Below are 17119 nucleotides of genomic sequence, written 5' to 3' on the forward strand. Positions count from 1 at the left end.
GTTATTGGAACTCACTCAGGTAGAAGTGAAATACAATCCGCTCTATAGAGCCCGGCTACAGCTTGCCGGACCAAACATTTATTTGTAATATTGCTGCGATTTAATGTGTGATTACATAATGTATTATGCTCTTAATTAAAAAATTAAGTGCTCGCGTCAAATTGCAAACTGTGTCTTCACCATTATGATGCACTGGGGCCCGGCGTGTAAGTCTCTTAATGTTACAGGGCCCGAACAGGAAATTTTCTATTTTAAATAGCTGTAAACCAACAAAAACATGAGATGACCCCTGTGGTCGAGTAGTATGTATACCTGTTGACATGGGTACGCAACTCCGAGGCCCCGGGTTCGATTCCCGGCCGAGTCGGTATAGAAAAAGTTCATTAGTTTTCAATGTTGCCTTGGGTCTGGGTGTTTGTGGTACCGTCGTTACCAATATTTATTAAGAGAGTAAATTTATTTAGAGAGTAAATGAGAACAAATAATTTCTTTCAAATAACTGGTTGCAAGAAGTTTATGTAGTTGTATATATTTCGCTACTATGTGTGACTCAATATTAAGTTGAGTGTATAGTTTTGTAAGTTAATCATGAATCAAAAAATTATACAAATCAAGATGACAGCTAGAGCCGAGATGGCCCAGTGGTTGCAACGCGCACATCTTAGCTAATGATTTCGGGTTCAAGCCAGGTAAACTCCGCTGAATATTCATGTGTTTAATTTTTGTTTATAATGAATCTCGGGCTCGGTGGTGAATGAAAAAATCGCGAGGAAACCTGCATTTGCCTAATTTCATAGAAATTCTGCCAACAGGAACAGCGTTATGGAATATTTTCCAAATCTTCTCCTCAAAGGAAGAGAAGGCCTTAACCCAGCTGTGAGAAATTTACAGGCTGTTGTTGTTGACAGCTACAACGTAATTAATAAATACTCAGCATAGTCGTAGTCATCAAGACGTCGAGATATAAATATATAAATAGATATATAGATATATATTCAAGCAGCTCTAGGGAGGACGATGTAGAACTGGACAGATTGTCGACTTAAGAAATTAACTCCGGAGGTGAATTTCTCCGAGGAATCGAAATGTGATTAATGCAAGGACGATGAGAAAGTACATTGCGGTCGAGCGATAGAAATTCTCTCACGTAATATTAAATCTGTGTTTCATTCAAGATTTTAAATCAATTGAAGTAGAATTTTAAAATACATAAGTTCGGAAGGCGTAATACATATAATCTTGTTTTTTCGTAGTATGAAGTTTAAAACGCAAATATTAGATTATTGACGTTCAAAAACAATTATGAAAAATAAATCGATGGTCCCAACTAAGATTGTCGATTGTGCTATTTTGGAGTTTTTCACTTTTTTGCACCATTATATTTGCTTTAACGTATTTTAATATTTACATAATTTTTTAAATTAAAATAATTAATTTTGAGCAATTTTCTTAAGTTAAAAATGTCGGATGTGACAGCGAATTCGTGCAATAAAGCACGTAGTGTCATAACCGCCATTGCTCGCCGGGAGGGAAGGGCGCGGGAAACGGCGGTTCTGCCACTACACACCTTGTTGCCGGGGTAACCGCACGCGCATTACGGCTTGTTTGATTTTGTTAATTTAAGTTTTATTTTATTTTATTTTAACGATGGCAATGTCGCGTCGTTCAAAACTCATTATAGATCTTGTCACAAATGAGAAATGTGAAATTCAGCCTCAGAATAACAAAAAAGCAAGTAGTGAAAAAACAATTAATTTATTCTCCGAGGAACAAAGTAAGTACAATGTGATTATACACGAAACATTAAAATAAAATATTCATATAAGTTAATGTAAATAAATTGAACGTTATTTTATATGCATGATTGAGTTTTTTTACTTATTGGAAGACATTCCCTTTAGAAACGAAGGTAGTGGCACATCCGACTTTTATCAGTGGACTTGAAACTAGTAATATCGTTGGAAGTAGCACTTACTACATTTTTGAATGGTCTTATGATTGATCATTTTGTCGATAGTGCCACGTCCAACGTTCTTAAATGTTTAGGTAATTCGTTGATATGTCGGTTATACTGCTTACAACTTTTTTAAATAAATTTTATATTAATTACTGCGTCCGATGTGACATTATAGACATTCTTAAATAGATACCGAGGTGGGTATTTTGACGCTTGTATCTATATTAACATTCTATTTCACTTGTTTAAAATTTATATTCTTGCTGCAAGGGGATGGGGCTTAGATGTATGTATGTATGTATGACTGTGTGTATTATGCTCTGAAAAACCGGCATGTTTTCTTGTTGTGCGTAAATGTGGAAAATGTATTTGTTACTTGTCAATATATTATTCACTTTTTAGCGCAAGTTTCCTCTCCAGTACGAGCCAGTGCTGACGAACTAATTCAACTTGAAGACTTAATTGTTGATGTTTTTAATGACCGAAGAGAATGTCCAAGCACTCTTGTTGATGTTGATAGCAGTACTCAAAACGTGGTCCAACCTGAGATGGCTGTTAATATACCGATAATTTGTGAAAAAGATGATGATCCTGAATTGGTTGATAATTCGCCGAAAAATGATAAAATTAACAAAACCCCAATCACTGAGTCAATCTATGTAACTCCATTACCGTCACCTGTAGCTTTTCATAATGACTGTTGTGGAGAAAGTTTTTGCCCCGTATGTGTAGAAAACTGTATCACAAGTCTTAATAACGCCGTGTATGAAAATCTTCCAACACCATCACCAATGACAGCTTCCTCGAGCGTTGTAACACCTATACATAAAGTTTCTAGAAAAAAGACGTACAAAAAGGATGTTGGTAAGAAAAGATTGAGGCACGAAGAAAATTGGACCGTAGTTCAACGGAAGAAGTTAAAGAACGAAGGAAAAGCTTTTACAAATTACAAAGGATTACAAATAGCCGAAAAATCAATGGGTGAGTCTTGTGGAACAAAATGTCGTTACAAGTGTACAGAAAATATAGATGCAGACCAAAGACAGAAGATTTTTACTAAATTTTGGAGTTTGGGCGATCGTAAAAAGCATTGGGAGTTTGTTATCACATATTCTAAAAAAGTTCCTAAAGGACGTAAAACTACTGAGATAACAAAGCACAACAGGCAAAATACTTTTTTCTACTACCTGCCAAATTCACAGAAAGAAGCTAAAAGGGTGTGCAGAAAAATGTTTTTAGGTACAATTGCTTCTGGAGAACGAATAGTAACTACAGCGTGGAAAAAATACGATGGAGAAATGGTTGTAGAGGAAGATAAAAGGGGGAAATATGAACAAATACAGAGTTATTGATGACATGATGAAGCAAAGTGTGATAGATCATGTGAATTCTCTCGATCGCGTTGAGTCACATTACACGCGTAAAGACTCCAAAAAGTTATATCTAAATAATATAACTAGTACTGCGCAAATGTTTCGTTTATACGACGAATGGCTTGGATGGTACCCAAATAAATATACCAACAATGAACATTTCAATCTTGCTTTCCATCGACCAAAAAAGGATCGTTGTGAAATTTGTCATGTGTTCGAGAATAACCAGTTTCCAAATGAAGCAGAAAAACAACGGTTTAAAGAGCATCAAGAGCATAAGAAAAAAGCTCGATCACTTAAAAAGGCAGACAAAAATGAAGCGATTTCTAATAAAAAGCTTATTGTTGCAACGTTTGACTTCCAGAAAGTTCTTCAAACACCACATGGAGAGGTAAGCGTTTTTTATTATAAACGAAAGTTAAATGCTTTAAATTTTACTATTTACGATATTGATAAAAAAGCTGCAACTTGCTATTTATGGCATGAGGCTATTGCCAAAAAGGGTGCGAATGAGGTTTCTAGCTGTTTATATGACTTCATAAAAGAGAACGCTGAAACAGGGGTGAAGGAATTCAGGTTCTGGTCAGACAACTGCGCAGGGCAGAACCGGAATCGAATAGTATTTGCTTTATATCTTTTTGTTGCAAAAGAATTTGGAGTCACAATAATCCACAGATTTATGGAGAACAATAATGAATGACCGCCTATTATAATTCAAGATTCTACCCACGTTACTCGTACTAATTTTAAGCAGGTGTTAATTGATCTCATAGTTATTTTATTTGATCTCATAGTTATATTATCCCATAGTATTTTATTTGATATGATAATTATTTTAAATTAAGACTTATGTGATTTTGTTGCCATAGTTTTAGGTACTAAGACTGTTTATAATATAATATAATGCATATAATTATTTCAGAGCTATTTTTTTAAGGTTGTGTTAGCTTGTTTTACCATTTTTTTTAAATATTTTGACATGACTCTTATGATGATTTTTAAATTTTTAAGACTGATTTGAAATAGATATATCAGACAATAATGTTCTATCACCATTTTCTACATAATATTGTTGCTAAGCTTTAATGTCTTAATAATTTTATCTAAAATTGGGAATTCAGAAAAAATATAAATATTTTGTGTTATAAAACTAAATAACTATTTTTGATACATACCGTGCTTATATTTTAAGTCAAATTATAAAAATAAACAAGTTTTGATTGTAATTGTGTTCTTTATTTTGAGCACTTTAAGTAACCCAACACATATCCGACATTTTCACTTCCTAGCTAGCATTTAAGATGGTTGAAAGTAACACTACCGACATATTTTTCTAACAAAAACCAATTAACAATGCCGTAAGTGTCACATCTGACATTTGACCATATTATTGCTCCATGTAAGAGTGTCGCATGTGCATTTTCTCGTAAAACGGTAATAATAGAATTTATTTATATATTTCAGAATATAAAATAACGGTAAAATATTCTATATTGTAAGTTTCAAGTTTCTAAAACAACAACTTTTTTTTTTATTGAAGTAAACAAACTTTAAACCTCTGTACTGCGCATTTGTCATTTTGCAGATTCGACATTCTTAATAGGGACCATCGAAATAAAAGCGCAATAAGATGCTAACATACTTTTATCATCTTCCTCTTGCCTTTATCCCAATTTTATTAGGGGTGCATGTGCATACAGGCGCAGCATGTCTTCTCCTTCCATACTTCTCTGTCAGACGTCATCTCACAAGTAACGTTCTTTCTAACCATATCATCTTTCACACAACCTATCTATTGTTTCTTTAGTTCGTTTGGTTTTCTTGGTGGTAGGGCTTTGTGCAAGCCCGTGTGGGGTAGGTATTTTTTTATTATTTTTGGTTATTCTACCGCCAAATAACAGTACTCAGTATTGTTGTGTTCCGGTCTGAAGGGTGAGTGAGCCAGTGTAACTACAGGCACAAGGGACATAACATCTTAGTTCCCAAGGTTAGTGGCGCAGTGACGATGTAAGTAATAGTTTATATTTCTCACAGCGTCATTGTCTATGGGTGATGGTGACCACTTACCATCAGGTGGCCCATATGCTCGTCCTCCAACCTATACCATAAAAAAAAGATGTAAGGAATATTTAATATTTCTTACAGCGTCATTGTCTATGGGTGATGGTGACCACTTACCGTCAGGTGGCCCATATGCTCGTCCGCCAACTTATACCATAAAAAAATAAAATAAAAAAAAATATACTTTAATACGATTTCAAATTTCATACGCCACTAATCTCTAGTGGCAGTGCTGACCACTCACCATCGGGTGTTTCATTTCCCCATCCACCCAACTACGTATCCTATTAAAGCTTGTAAAATGACTCCCTAGGATAACTTATAACTCCATATCGAATAAACGAATGAACTAATTTTATTAATTAAATGGATGAATCGAACGCTAGAACAAAGGGGGAGGCTTCGATTTCAGTACAAAACAAACAAATGTGATAACCAACGTATGAAATCCGACTTTTAATTAAGCCATAGATGTGATTTCGACCACTCGATGATATCATAATTTATAAACATGGATTGTGTTGCATATGGAAATTGAATCCGTCCGATGATTTCAATGTTTCTATTGTACCGACGTTGTGTTACGAGTTTTACGCAACGTAGTTTTGAAAATTCAAATGTTACCATCATTAGATTGTGAACAATTTTTTATTAATAACTAGCTGCGTACGCCTCTTCACGCGTGTTTAAATTAAACAAATAAGTTATTTTATCGTTCGTAGATGTTACGATAAATTATCAATTCTATATTAGGCAGCTCTTGTGATAATAATGCGTTGTTTGGCACCCGACGTGCACGGCGGAGTGACGGCATGTGTGTGATGAGTTACTCCTTATTACATCAGCTATCTGCCAGTGAAAATCCAGTTCAAATCGATACAGTCGTTCCAGAGATTAGCCGGAATAAACAGACAGACAGAAAGACACAAAATTTTAAAAATTGTTCTGTTGGTATATGTACCGTGTAAACATAATAATACATTTAGTAAAGAATATTATAAACAAACACCCCAAATTATTATATGTACAGAGATACAGTACTGATAATTACCTCATTTACATTTAAAGTGTTAAGTAACTTGAGAAGCAGTACTTATTTAATGTGGATAAAAAGGCTTCACCGGCAGAGTCGTGGTCCAGCAGTGGGCACTATGTACATATGTCATTCAGACTTATAAAGATACATCTGTGATATACCAAAATCTATTATACTAGAACATCTAGTATGATTTAGGTAAAGAATAATAACTGATAAGAATAATAAAAAGTATTGAATTCAAAATAGTGTTAAATGTTACTCCAGGCGAGTCCAGTTAAAAGTGCATAAAGTGAAACTCATTAAGGCCCGTGATATCACTCGCCTTTCCGCGTGAAGACTGCCTAATGACGATGAGTAAAAACTGAAAATGTAATTTCAACGTTTAATAGCTTCGCACTTTGTGCTCGTCCTTATATACGTACAATTACTTTGACCCAAGTTGAAAATATAATAATTAAGTTATAACAGTCGGTCAGTAGGATAAACAAGAAGTATCTCTGACAAATCCCTTGACATATTATTAAACTACCATGGCATATATATTCTAATTTAATTAAAGTATACTGTGGAATATAGTGTGCAATCCTCTCCAATGATAGCGTTCTTTCCAAACCTAGGAATCGTCATAAAAACATAGGTCATGACTTATAGGTACAGTAACAATTTTTAATTCTTATTAGTATATAGTTTGGGCCTCAACATTAAAGATTTTCATGTGATGTGATGAAGATGTAAATAAACATCTATTAATTACTTCATGTTAATCCGAAGAGTAACAAGAAAAAACATCTTACTAAAATTACTAAAAGATATATATATATATATATATATATATATATATATACTAGCACACATCTGAAATACAATAAAAATGCCATTGTTTCCACTGGAAACTGCGCTATCCTAACACTTTCACGCAACGAATGTGCTCGGAGTACACTCGTATACTTGCAATTTTACGTTTTATACGTTATAATTAAGATAAATTTAAACTGCTTAAGGTATCTTACGATCTGTTAACCTTTTAAGAGATCAGTCACGCATGACATATTTAACAATTATCATATCCTGTATTTATCAATATTTATATATAAATAAAATGTCTCGTATAACGGAACAAGCTTAGATAAACCGCCCTCTACTTTTAAACTTCGTCCGCACTCAATTCGGGTGTCTACTTAGCTGCTTCAGATTGTATGGATATTTTCATTTTGAACTTTGCATCTTTCGAATCTAATGCTTCTGTGGCGGAAATAACCTAATTTTTATTACAATTTATATAAAATTGTAGCTGATCATTGTGCAGGTTATAGTCACTTGTTTATTCTACCGCTGTAAAATTATTTTTTACTAGCTGTGCCCATGGTACACGTTTGAATTTAACAAAAAGAAATATTATTGTAGCCTAACTTACTCCTTATTATATCAGATATCGGTCAGTGAAAGTCCCGTCAAAATCGGTCCAGCCGTTCTAGAGATTAGCCGGAACAAACAGACAGAGCGACAAAAATGTAAAAAATGTTATTTTGGTATATGCACCGTGTATACATACATATGTATAGAGTGACAAAGGGTCATTTTAATATTACAAACTCACTCCATTTTTGACACTCCAATTTTATTTTATTTTTATTTTATTTATATGTATATATATATACTAAGTTTATTAATTGCACGCTATAGTTTTCTGCAACTAAACACAGCTACAAAAAAATACATTGGTTAATTGTATATTAAGTGCGTATATTTTGAAGACTTATAAATTAAAACAAATTCTATACCATGTGTTTCCTTTTACTAAATGATGAATTCAAACTTCAAATGAGTTTTGATATAATACTTGATAGTATGGCATGAGTTTCATTAGTAGTCAACGTTAATGCTGATGGTGTATGAGACACTATACAGACGATAAAAAATCGTCGAGCCAATATTTGTTCACTTCCAGGCAGAGTATATTACATCCATACATAACTGTAATTGACTAACATTTAAATGTTGAAAAAGAGTAGCTACTGGCTTTCTTGCCGGTTCTTCTCGGTATAATCTACTTTCCGAGCCGGTGGTAGTTAGTACACATAATATATTTGTTAAATCACGATTCAAGAGTGTTTGTCGAAGCCTATTTCAGTAAAGCATATCTTGATTTTGTCTTCTTTTTAAGTACTTTTCGCTGCGGTTTCGCCTGCGTTTTCGGTGTTGATCGTCAGGTGTAAGATATCAACTAGTCTATATTCTTGTTTCATACCAATTATTACTTTAATCCGAGAAAGATCAACAGACACACGGATAGAAATACTTCCGCATTTATAATATTACTGTAGACAGTGTAGATAGAACTCGCTAAAGCGATATTATGTCATCGTATTACAAAACAAGTATGCACGTGTGTAATATATACACACGTTTATACACAAGTCTCAACTTAATTGATTAAATTTTAGTCTAAGTGTAAAAAATTCAATGGAATTTTATTAATTTATATATTTTATTTAACATTCCAGAAACAGAATATGCCAAATTATTTAGTATACAATTAATGACGTAAAAATACTAATTAAATCTCAGCTGAAGTATTTCAAAGTAAATTCCGAGCCAGTATGATCTTTATAGATAATATATGGTCCCAGCTTGTAGCTGCAGTCCAAACTCGTAGACAGCTTTGAACTTTATTGACAAAGATTGGCTTATGTTAATAGAAATGGCATTCATAGATAAATATATGCTGATGTTGAAACTGCAATCTGTATCTGTTTTAGGTGTACAGAAACGAAAGTGACAATCTGGATATATAACTAGTAGCCCGCCCGCGGTTTCGTTTGCGTTTAAGGCGTCGGTTGACATGTGCTAGGTAAAAAAGTAGCCTATTTAGGAGTTCAAATTGGCTTCATATGAAATTTCATCAAGTTCAGCGGTTTTGGTCGTGAAAGAACGATAGACAGACAGACAGATAGATATCCTCTGACAAAAAAAATATCGATCTTCTAAAATCCAATAAAAACGATAAGTATACTTATGTCAGAAATATACACAGAAAACCGTGACCGTGCTGATAAATAATGATTAACTTACTCATAAATTTAAAGAATAATTAATTTTAATGTTAAAAAATACGGAAGCACACAACATTTTTTTGTTTCGTAACATAGTACACGATCATAATTATAAAATTAAATTAAGTACTTACTTAAAGCGTTTTTCAATAAAAATAAATAAATAAATATGGTTTGATTTTCAAAAATATACACGAAGATGGACACGTCTGGTAAGCGATATTTAAAGAAAAAAATTGTCATTTTTTTATTTAATAAGTTTAAAATATATATATGCTATTAAAAGCTGAACTATATGTTTAGTATAGCCCGTGCAACAGTTACTTTAAATTTCATAATAGTCGATGTTTATTTTCATTGGTGTTTCATAGACCTCTCTAAATTAGGCAGCAGAGGCCGACGGCTCACCTCTTGACCCGTTGCGGAAATACTCGCAGCGACACTCACCTAGCGATACCGAGCGCTGTCCTTCAAACACACCGCACTCCGTTTGTCGAATTATTTTCTTACATCTATAATAGATTATAAAATTTCTCACCTGCTAAGTTAACAACGTTAATGAGTTGTAAATGAGTTGAATTGAATTCATACACAGAGAACCCGTGCCTACGGACTCGTTATCTCACCTGCGACTTATTATTGATGGTTTCACGCATTGACCTTTGGTTTTCCGCAAAACAGTTTTAAAAATAGAATCTCTCAACGCTTACCGATTTTAATAAAATCATTTGCGTATTGACAACCGCTGGCGATGTGACGCGTAGCCGTCAAGGCCAACCAGACTCCGCAGCGGCGGCCGCGTCCCGCAGTGGGCTCATCACTAGTCTTCCCGCAGCGCAACGGAGTCCATGCATATTTATCTGTGCTCCAAAATGATCGGCAGGCTGACCCGCTCTTGAGATTACCGTAAACATACGGGTGTGACACAGATCGCGCGCGGGCGCGCGGCGGGAGGTACGAGTAAAATAGCGTGCACCGATGCCTGATGCGCAAACGCACTTTACAATGTTCGGTGTCGTGTTGTTGACGGGTACGTTAATTGCGCTCGCTGACGCGCGCATTTACGAGCGCTGTGAACTCGCCCGTGACCTGTTGAAGTTCGGCGTGAAAAGGGACGATGTGGCGACGTGGGTGTGCATCGCCTTCCACGAGTCGCGCTTCGACACGGCCGCTCGCAACCCTCACAGCGGCGACCACGGGCTGCTGCAAATCAGTGAGCTGTACTGGTGCGGCCCCGGCAAAGCCTGCGGCGTGCCGTGTTCTGCATTCCGCAACGAAGACATATACGATGACGTTCAGTGCGCGTTACGAATTCACGAGGAACACACACGCCTTCAAGGCAACGGTTTCCTGGCCTGGGTAGTGTACCCGCACCACTGCAAGCATAATGCAAAGAAGTACATAATCGACTGCGATACTTCCGTAAAACATGCTCCTGCTAAGTTTGATGACAGAGCTCGGCACATAAAATCTTTTGAACGCAATAACACAAGCCCGCAGTTTGTCAGCTATCCAGATATCGATAAATTGAAACCACCTTATCTGGCCATTAATGAATTGTTTAAAGGAGATTATATGAATGAATTTGAAAAGGGTTATTATAATAATAAAAGGCCGTTAAACTGGTTAAATTTTAAAATCGACAACATTGACAATTTGAAGTTACCAGACCTGACTAAAAAAAGTTACTTCGAACGCACAACACCTTCTACTAACACACTAGATCCAGCTTTCATAGGAATAAAACCACCATCGCCTAGAAAAATTGAGTCCAATCAATTTCGCCGAAGGATGATGAACTCAGGAACAATATCTCCGAAAAACTATGATATAAATGAGAACGTGTTTAGAAAATCATTTGGTGATATCTCGCCAACGAACAACGTGTACGTAGAAATTGATCTATCTCAGAACCCCTTTATCCATTTGCAGAAGATGCCTGCAAAAACTACCAGTTCAACGGAAATACCGTATCAAACGAGAGGCTTATCGAGATACAATCAAAATTATATGAACAACCTTGCCTCAACTTCGCCACGAACAACAACAACGCTCGAAACTTCAACGTCATCCGAAAGAAGAATCTCCACAGAACAGAACTATAGTTTACACACAACGACTCCGAAGACGATTACTTCAAGGAGAGGAAAAGCTCGATACGTGCCGGAAAACAACAATCCTGATCACTCAACGCTTGGTCTTCCTTCTAGTACGACCTCTCCACCGGCGGCCACTCGAATAAATAACAACCATACTGCAAAGGTAAATATTAATTACAATATGTCTATGGACAGTTCAAACAAGAGCGAACGACGTGAAGTCAAATTGCTTGAAACAACATCTCCAGCGACTTACACAATCGTCAATAAATCTAACAAATCCATGGAAGTAATGCAAAACAAGACCACTATTTCTATTGATGGGAGTTCGTCTACAAAAACTCAGAAGGATGAAAATAAACCGAAGACTCAAAGTACGAACACATCGATAGAAACGTCAGGATCACATACAAGATTCAGTTGGGATAGACCGCGATACATTCAGACGACGGTATCGACGCCTCAAACCATCTGGACAACGACAAGCCGAGCCTCAGTACCGACGACTGTAGCACCCACTACCGAAAGAATTGTATCCTCATCAAAAGTTACGCCTCTCGCTACACAAACTACAACTGATCCGGCACCCACTGTTAAATCCACGCAGTCTATATTTGACTTATATTTGAATCCTACGAAGGCTACATTAAGACCTTTTAAGTTTACTTCATTCGAAAACAGTCCGTTCAAAGTTAGAATATTCTCAGGTGGTACCACCACTCCACCCGCTTCTCACCTTGCTCCAAGGAAGCTCAGGCGATAATTAATATATTATAAGACTTACCTAGACATATAATACGATAATAATATACTGCCATAATAAGTTTTTCAAATGTAAAAATATGTTTTATCTTAAGTGTTGAACCAAAAAGCATTTACAATTATATTTTAATTATACATTTACTAGGTTATAAGACTTTATAAAATGAGTTCGTTTAATTATAATTTGTGATATTAAATTCGTGTCCTCGTCTCGTCTGTGCGCTATTTTATTTATAAAAACATGTTTCTCTTTTTCACGTTAATATGTGCCTGTTTTTACATGCAAATAACGTAAATAAATAAAAATTAATATTTGCTTATATGTGTTATATCAATATATCTATCGAAAACAAAATATTTATGCGAACAATAATTGCTAAAAAAATTCTTGGCTTAATAAAAATTTATACTTAATTAATTTCACTAAAACGCTTCATTAGCAATGCGAATTTAAATGTGGCGAAACATGATATGTGTGTGATTAATTAATAAAACTAACAAATAAAACCACTGTCCTGCATTAATTGATCGCGGAAAAGTTCAACAAAGAATTCCTAAATAGCTGCTTCATAGGATTTAAAGCAAGACGCGTTACTTCAATGATTTGTATCTCATTTGATTTCCGACGCTGAGGAGATGTAGTTTTATCACGATTCACTTTCCTATTCCGAGCCGAAGGATATTAAAGTCTTTATTACCGGCGCTTCTGCACAAGAAATGAAATAGAATTGTTGATTTTCACGAAGGCTGCGCTCGACCTTGTGAATGCATCTTAAATATATAAAATAAGTTCGAATGTTGCATAACTTAACAAAAATATTATTGATAAAAAATTATTTTATCGAGTTATGGTCATATTTAAAGAAATATATATTTTGTATATTATCTAATTTATATGACCTTTAATTCGACGCTGTCGGTCATCGGTTTCTTAAGGTTAATGATATTTAATTAATATTCATACGACACCTGTTGTCAATGACATATTACTTATGACGACCCGTCGCACCGGTCGGTTGTGCGTATTCGAGGAAATTCGTGTTCGAATGAAATTTTCTTGTTATTTTTGTATTTTTTTTATTCAGAATGCATAATCAATAAATGAGATATTTTCCTTGAAGTGCTATACGTTTCAACAAAACAACTGTTTCATATAAAATAAATAATTTCACTAAAAGGTGTGAATGATATAGCTTATATAATAAAAAAATAAATAATTGTAATATTGAGACACTACTACGCGCACCGTTACAAAAAATATCAGATCAGTTAAAGAGGTTTTGGGGGAAAATATTGATCATCGTAATATTAAACAAAACACAAACACAAATAGCAGAAAATGCTTCGGTTGTTTAGAAAAATAAAATGATAAAAGGAAAATATATCCGATAAAGCAAAGCAGTGTAAGGTGGGAGCCTTCTTTTGTTAACGATTTTCCACTTTTAAAACGCTGAGAAAAGTAAACAAAAAGTTCTTAGAAGACGTACCGTGTTTCCTGTCCTCTGTCCTTCAAGATATTATATCAAATACAGTAAATGCTGAGCTTATTGTCCATCCGTTTCGAGTATAGAATGTCCGCTTGACAGAAGTTCAAAATATAATGTTAACCAATAGTAATCAACCTGGAAATTATGAAGCATCCGTAACAGGGGGTTGAGTGCTTTCACTTAGCACAAGTTTCATAGTATTTATGTTGAACTGAACAGTTTTCAGAATATAGTTAGTTATAGTTTCAGTTCTTTAAAGGTAAACTCTTTCGAGTTTCATCTGAATGGCTGCCCTTGAGGTAGCTGATCCCCAATTTTTGTACCTGATTGTGACCTGTATGACATTCGGACAATACATCTTCCGATCATAGAATAGGTTAATTTGCTTAAGACACTCCTGAAAATAGAAAAAAACATCCTTATAATGTGCGGAAATTTGAATTTGCAACTTTATGTAACCGAATAATGATGTTACAACCGAAAAAATATGTCCAGAATTTCATTATTTTTCACACAAAATAACGAAACAGTTCTAATAACATATTAATATATTATGCAAATGATAAAAATATCGGACGTATGCCACACATTTATCATGAAATCAATACCGCTGACTCGAGCGGCCGACGGCGGCGTCGCGTCAACTTTGATCTTATGTCTTTCTAGTTTTACCTCATGTCACATACAACCTCGAGACGTCGAAATTAAATATTATATTATACAACGAGAATTTCCTTGATTATAGATCTTAGCAATCTATGTGTAAAACGGCCTCATAATACACAGGATACTTATTTTCTTGTCGATGAGATTGAACCTGCTTCAGTCAGTCCGAGCAACACAGTAGAGGTAGAGAGGAGATAACGCCGCAACCTACGCTCAAGGTTTCCACAAAAGTAAGTCTGTAATGTCAAGGAAGCGCGCAATGTTTACATAAGGCGGCCGCTACTTTGACAAGAGATTTGTTTTATTTCATATTATATTATTGACTTTGCCCGCGACTTTGCGTTTGAATTTGAACCCGGTACCTGCAAGCCCCCCGGTGTTGCAGATGTCCATAGGCTGTGGTAGACACTTTCGATTAAATGAGTCTGCAGTCAGTACTGGCGCCTCCACCTTTTAAAAAAATCAACAAAAAAACTTATTGTTGTATTCTAAGTTACTTCTTATTACATCAGCTATCTGCCAGAGAAAGTCCCGTGAAAATCGGTCTAGTCCTTCCAGATATTAGTCGCAATAAACAGACAGACAAAAATGAAATTTTATTTATTTTGTTGTATGTACCGTGTATACATAGATAAGCATTTTGTAAAAAGGGATTATTTGAATATTTTTAATGTCTTATTAATAGAAGTATCGCTCTCTCTCTCTCTCTCTCTCTCTCTCTCTCTCTCTTTATCTCTCTAGGATAGACTGCCTGAACATAGTCGTCGCTATAATTTTGACGTTCGTGAATATAAAATTAAAAGCTTGTTATGTTTAAAAGCATTTTTTCGTAGGAGGTTAATTTTTTTACAAAGTGAAGTGTATAGGTGTGGTGCAAGGGTCATCGGGGTCAGGGGTATGTACTACATGAGTAACCGTTTACTATTTGTATCCATCCGGATTTCCGCGTCAACTGTGATGAACAACTGAGTGAAGACTGTTATGTTTAGGTGACTCTGAGACTCTGTAGTGAGCTACATCCCTAAGTTATTTACTTTTAAATGTTTACTATTATAAATGAGCCACCGTGTATCGCCATATCTTTCCTAACTAGCGACCTGTTGGTGAATGTTAAAATTAAGCAAAAACTGGTATTTTATAAAGCAATGTACTGTAATACGTAAAGTATAAATATTATTTTAGTTCATATATAACAAAACTTCTATGTTTTCGAAAGGCCTTGTAAAATTTGACAAAACACAATACCAAATAATATTTTGAGTAATAAGACAATAAGCGATATTTCTTTTTTTCCAGCATGAGTTTCAATGCACTGTAATTCCAAGCTCAAATGTATATTACAGTTGGCTCTGGGCTGTCGATCGTAGAACTTATGTTGGCGTAGGGAATTATATTTCTAGGAATAAGCTTAGTTACGAACATCAAAGTAAGATTAATTTATCATTTCTAGCGAGATTATCGACTCCGACAAATTCGTGATCAAACAACGAAAAAAAAAACATCGAAACTGTTCGATTATAATTGTCTTAAGAAAATCTCATTTACGGAATGTTATCGATAAATAAACGTAGAAAATCAAATTAATCTCCTTTGTCCCTATTATTTTGTTAACTGAAGTCAGACAAATAAAAAAATATCTAAGACGTTACAGACGAGTACCTCACACATTTTTAATATTGACATAATTCTTAAAAAAGTGTAGTTATTAATAGCGTAGGTACTCAATCAGCTAGGAGAGATAATGAAAAAGTTTTTACTCAAAAATAAATGTACTTTATAGTGCTAGCGATCCCAATACAACTATAGCGTATCGAATAAGGAGTTAAGATAAAAAACAAATCTTAGATTTACATATGCCATGTGACCCATACAGCTCCATTATATTTTATACTACAGGGTACAAAAGGTTCTTATTAAGATATCTCTTGATATTCTCTTGACCCTTTACTGTACTTTCGTAACTCAAACTCAAATTCCTTTATTCAATATAGAAGCATTACACTTACTTATTGATTGTCAATTAAACACTACCACCGGTTCGGAAAAAGCAACACCTTGACCTGAGAAGAACCGGCGAAAGAAACTCAGCGGGTCTTTATTTTTGTTATTTTTTTTTTCACAAATTAATATGATACATAGTATTATATGATTAGAAATAGCTTCGTATTAGAGAAATTCGCCATATTCAAAATGCAGTTTTTCGTGAATACATAACGAATATCATAGATTATTTAAAATCTTGACCGATATCGATAACATGTCAAACAGTGTCAAATTTTTTTTATATTGCTTTTGTTGAGATGTTATTACTAATAATTTATTGACAGAACGCCTTTACTATTTACCATCGTTGATTAGGGGTACGAAACCAAGATCAATATCTGTATTCATATAACTACGAAGAATTGAGTTACATTAATTTGTATTGTACTAATATGATTTCAAACCCAAACCAAAGTTTATTGGCTGTCCTTCACTTCATTGTACTTTTCAAATTGCTGCAGCGACACCCGTAGCACTGAAATAACGTAAAAATACGTCGAAGCAAACGCGAAGACCTGCGTGAGCGAGGCTCCCACTCGCCACTCCTATGAGTTCGCATCTAAAGAACCTCTGTAATAT

The 17119-nt window shown here is 34.8% G+C and overlaps 2 protein-coding genes across 2 annotated transcripts in view; both read left to right on the plus strand.

Annotated features, from left to right (window-relative positions):
• Positions 1–17119, plus strand: part of LOC124543162 (sensory neuron membrane protein 2-like) — an 83330-nt gene that overhangs the window by 43007 nt on the left and 23204 nt on the right. The gene's annotated exons all lie outside the window — the stretch shown is intronic.
• On the plus strand, positions 10385–12560 carry LOC124543161. The gene has a single exon (XM_047121233.1). The coding sequence runs from the start codon at positions 10462–10464 to the stop codon at positions 12343–12345; it is 1884 nt and encodes a 627-aa protein (XP_046977189.1). The 5' UTR covers positions 10385–10461; the 3' UTR covers positions 12346–12560.

This window comes from Vanessa cardui, chromosome Z (genome assembly GCF_905220365.1).
Source record: "Vanessa cardui chromosome Z, ilVanCard2.1, whole genome shotgun sequence".
Lineage (NCBI taxonomy): Eukaryota > Metazoa > Arthropoda > Insecta > Lepidoptera > Nymphalidae > Vanessa > Vanessa cardui.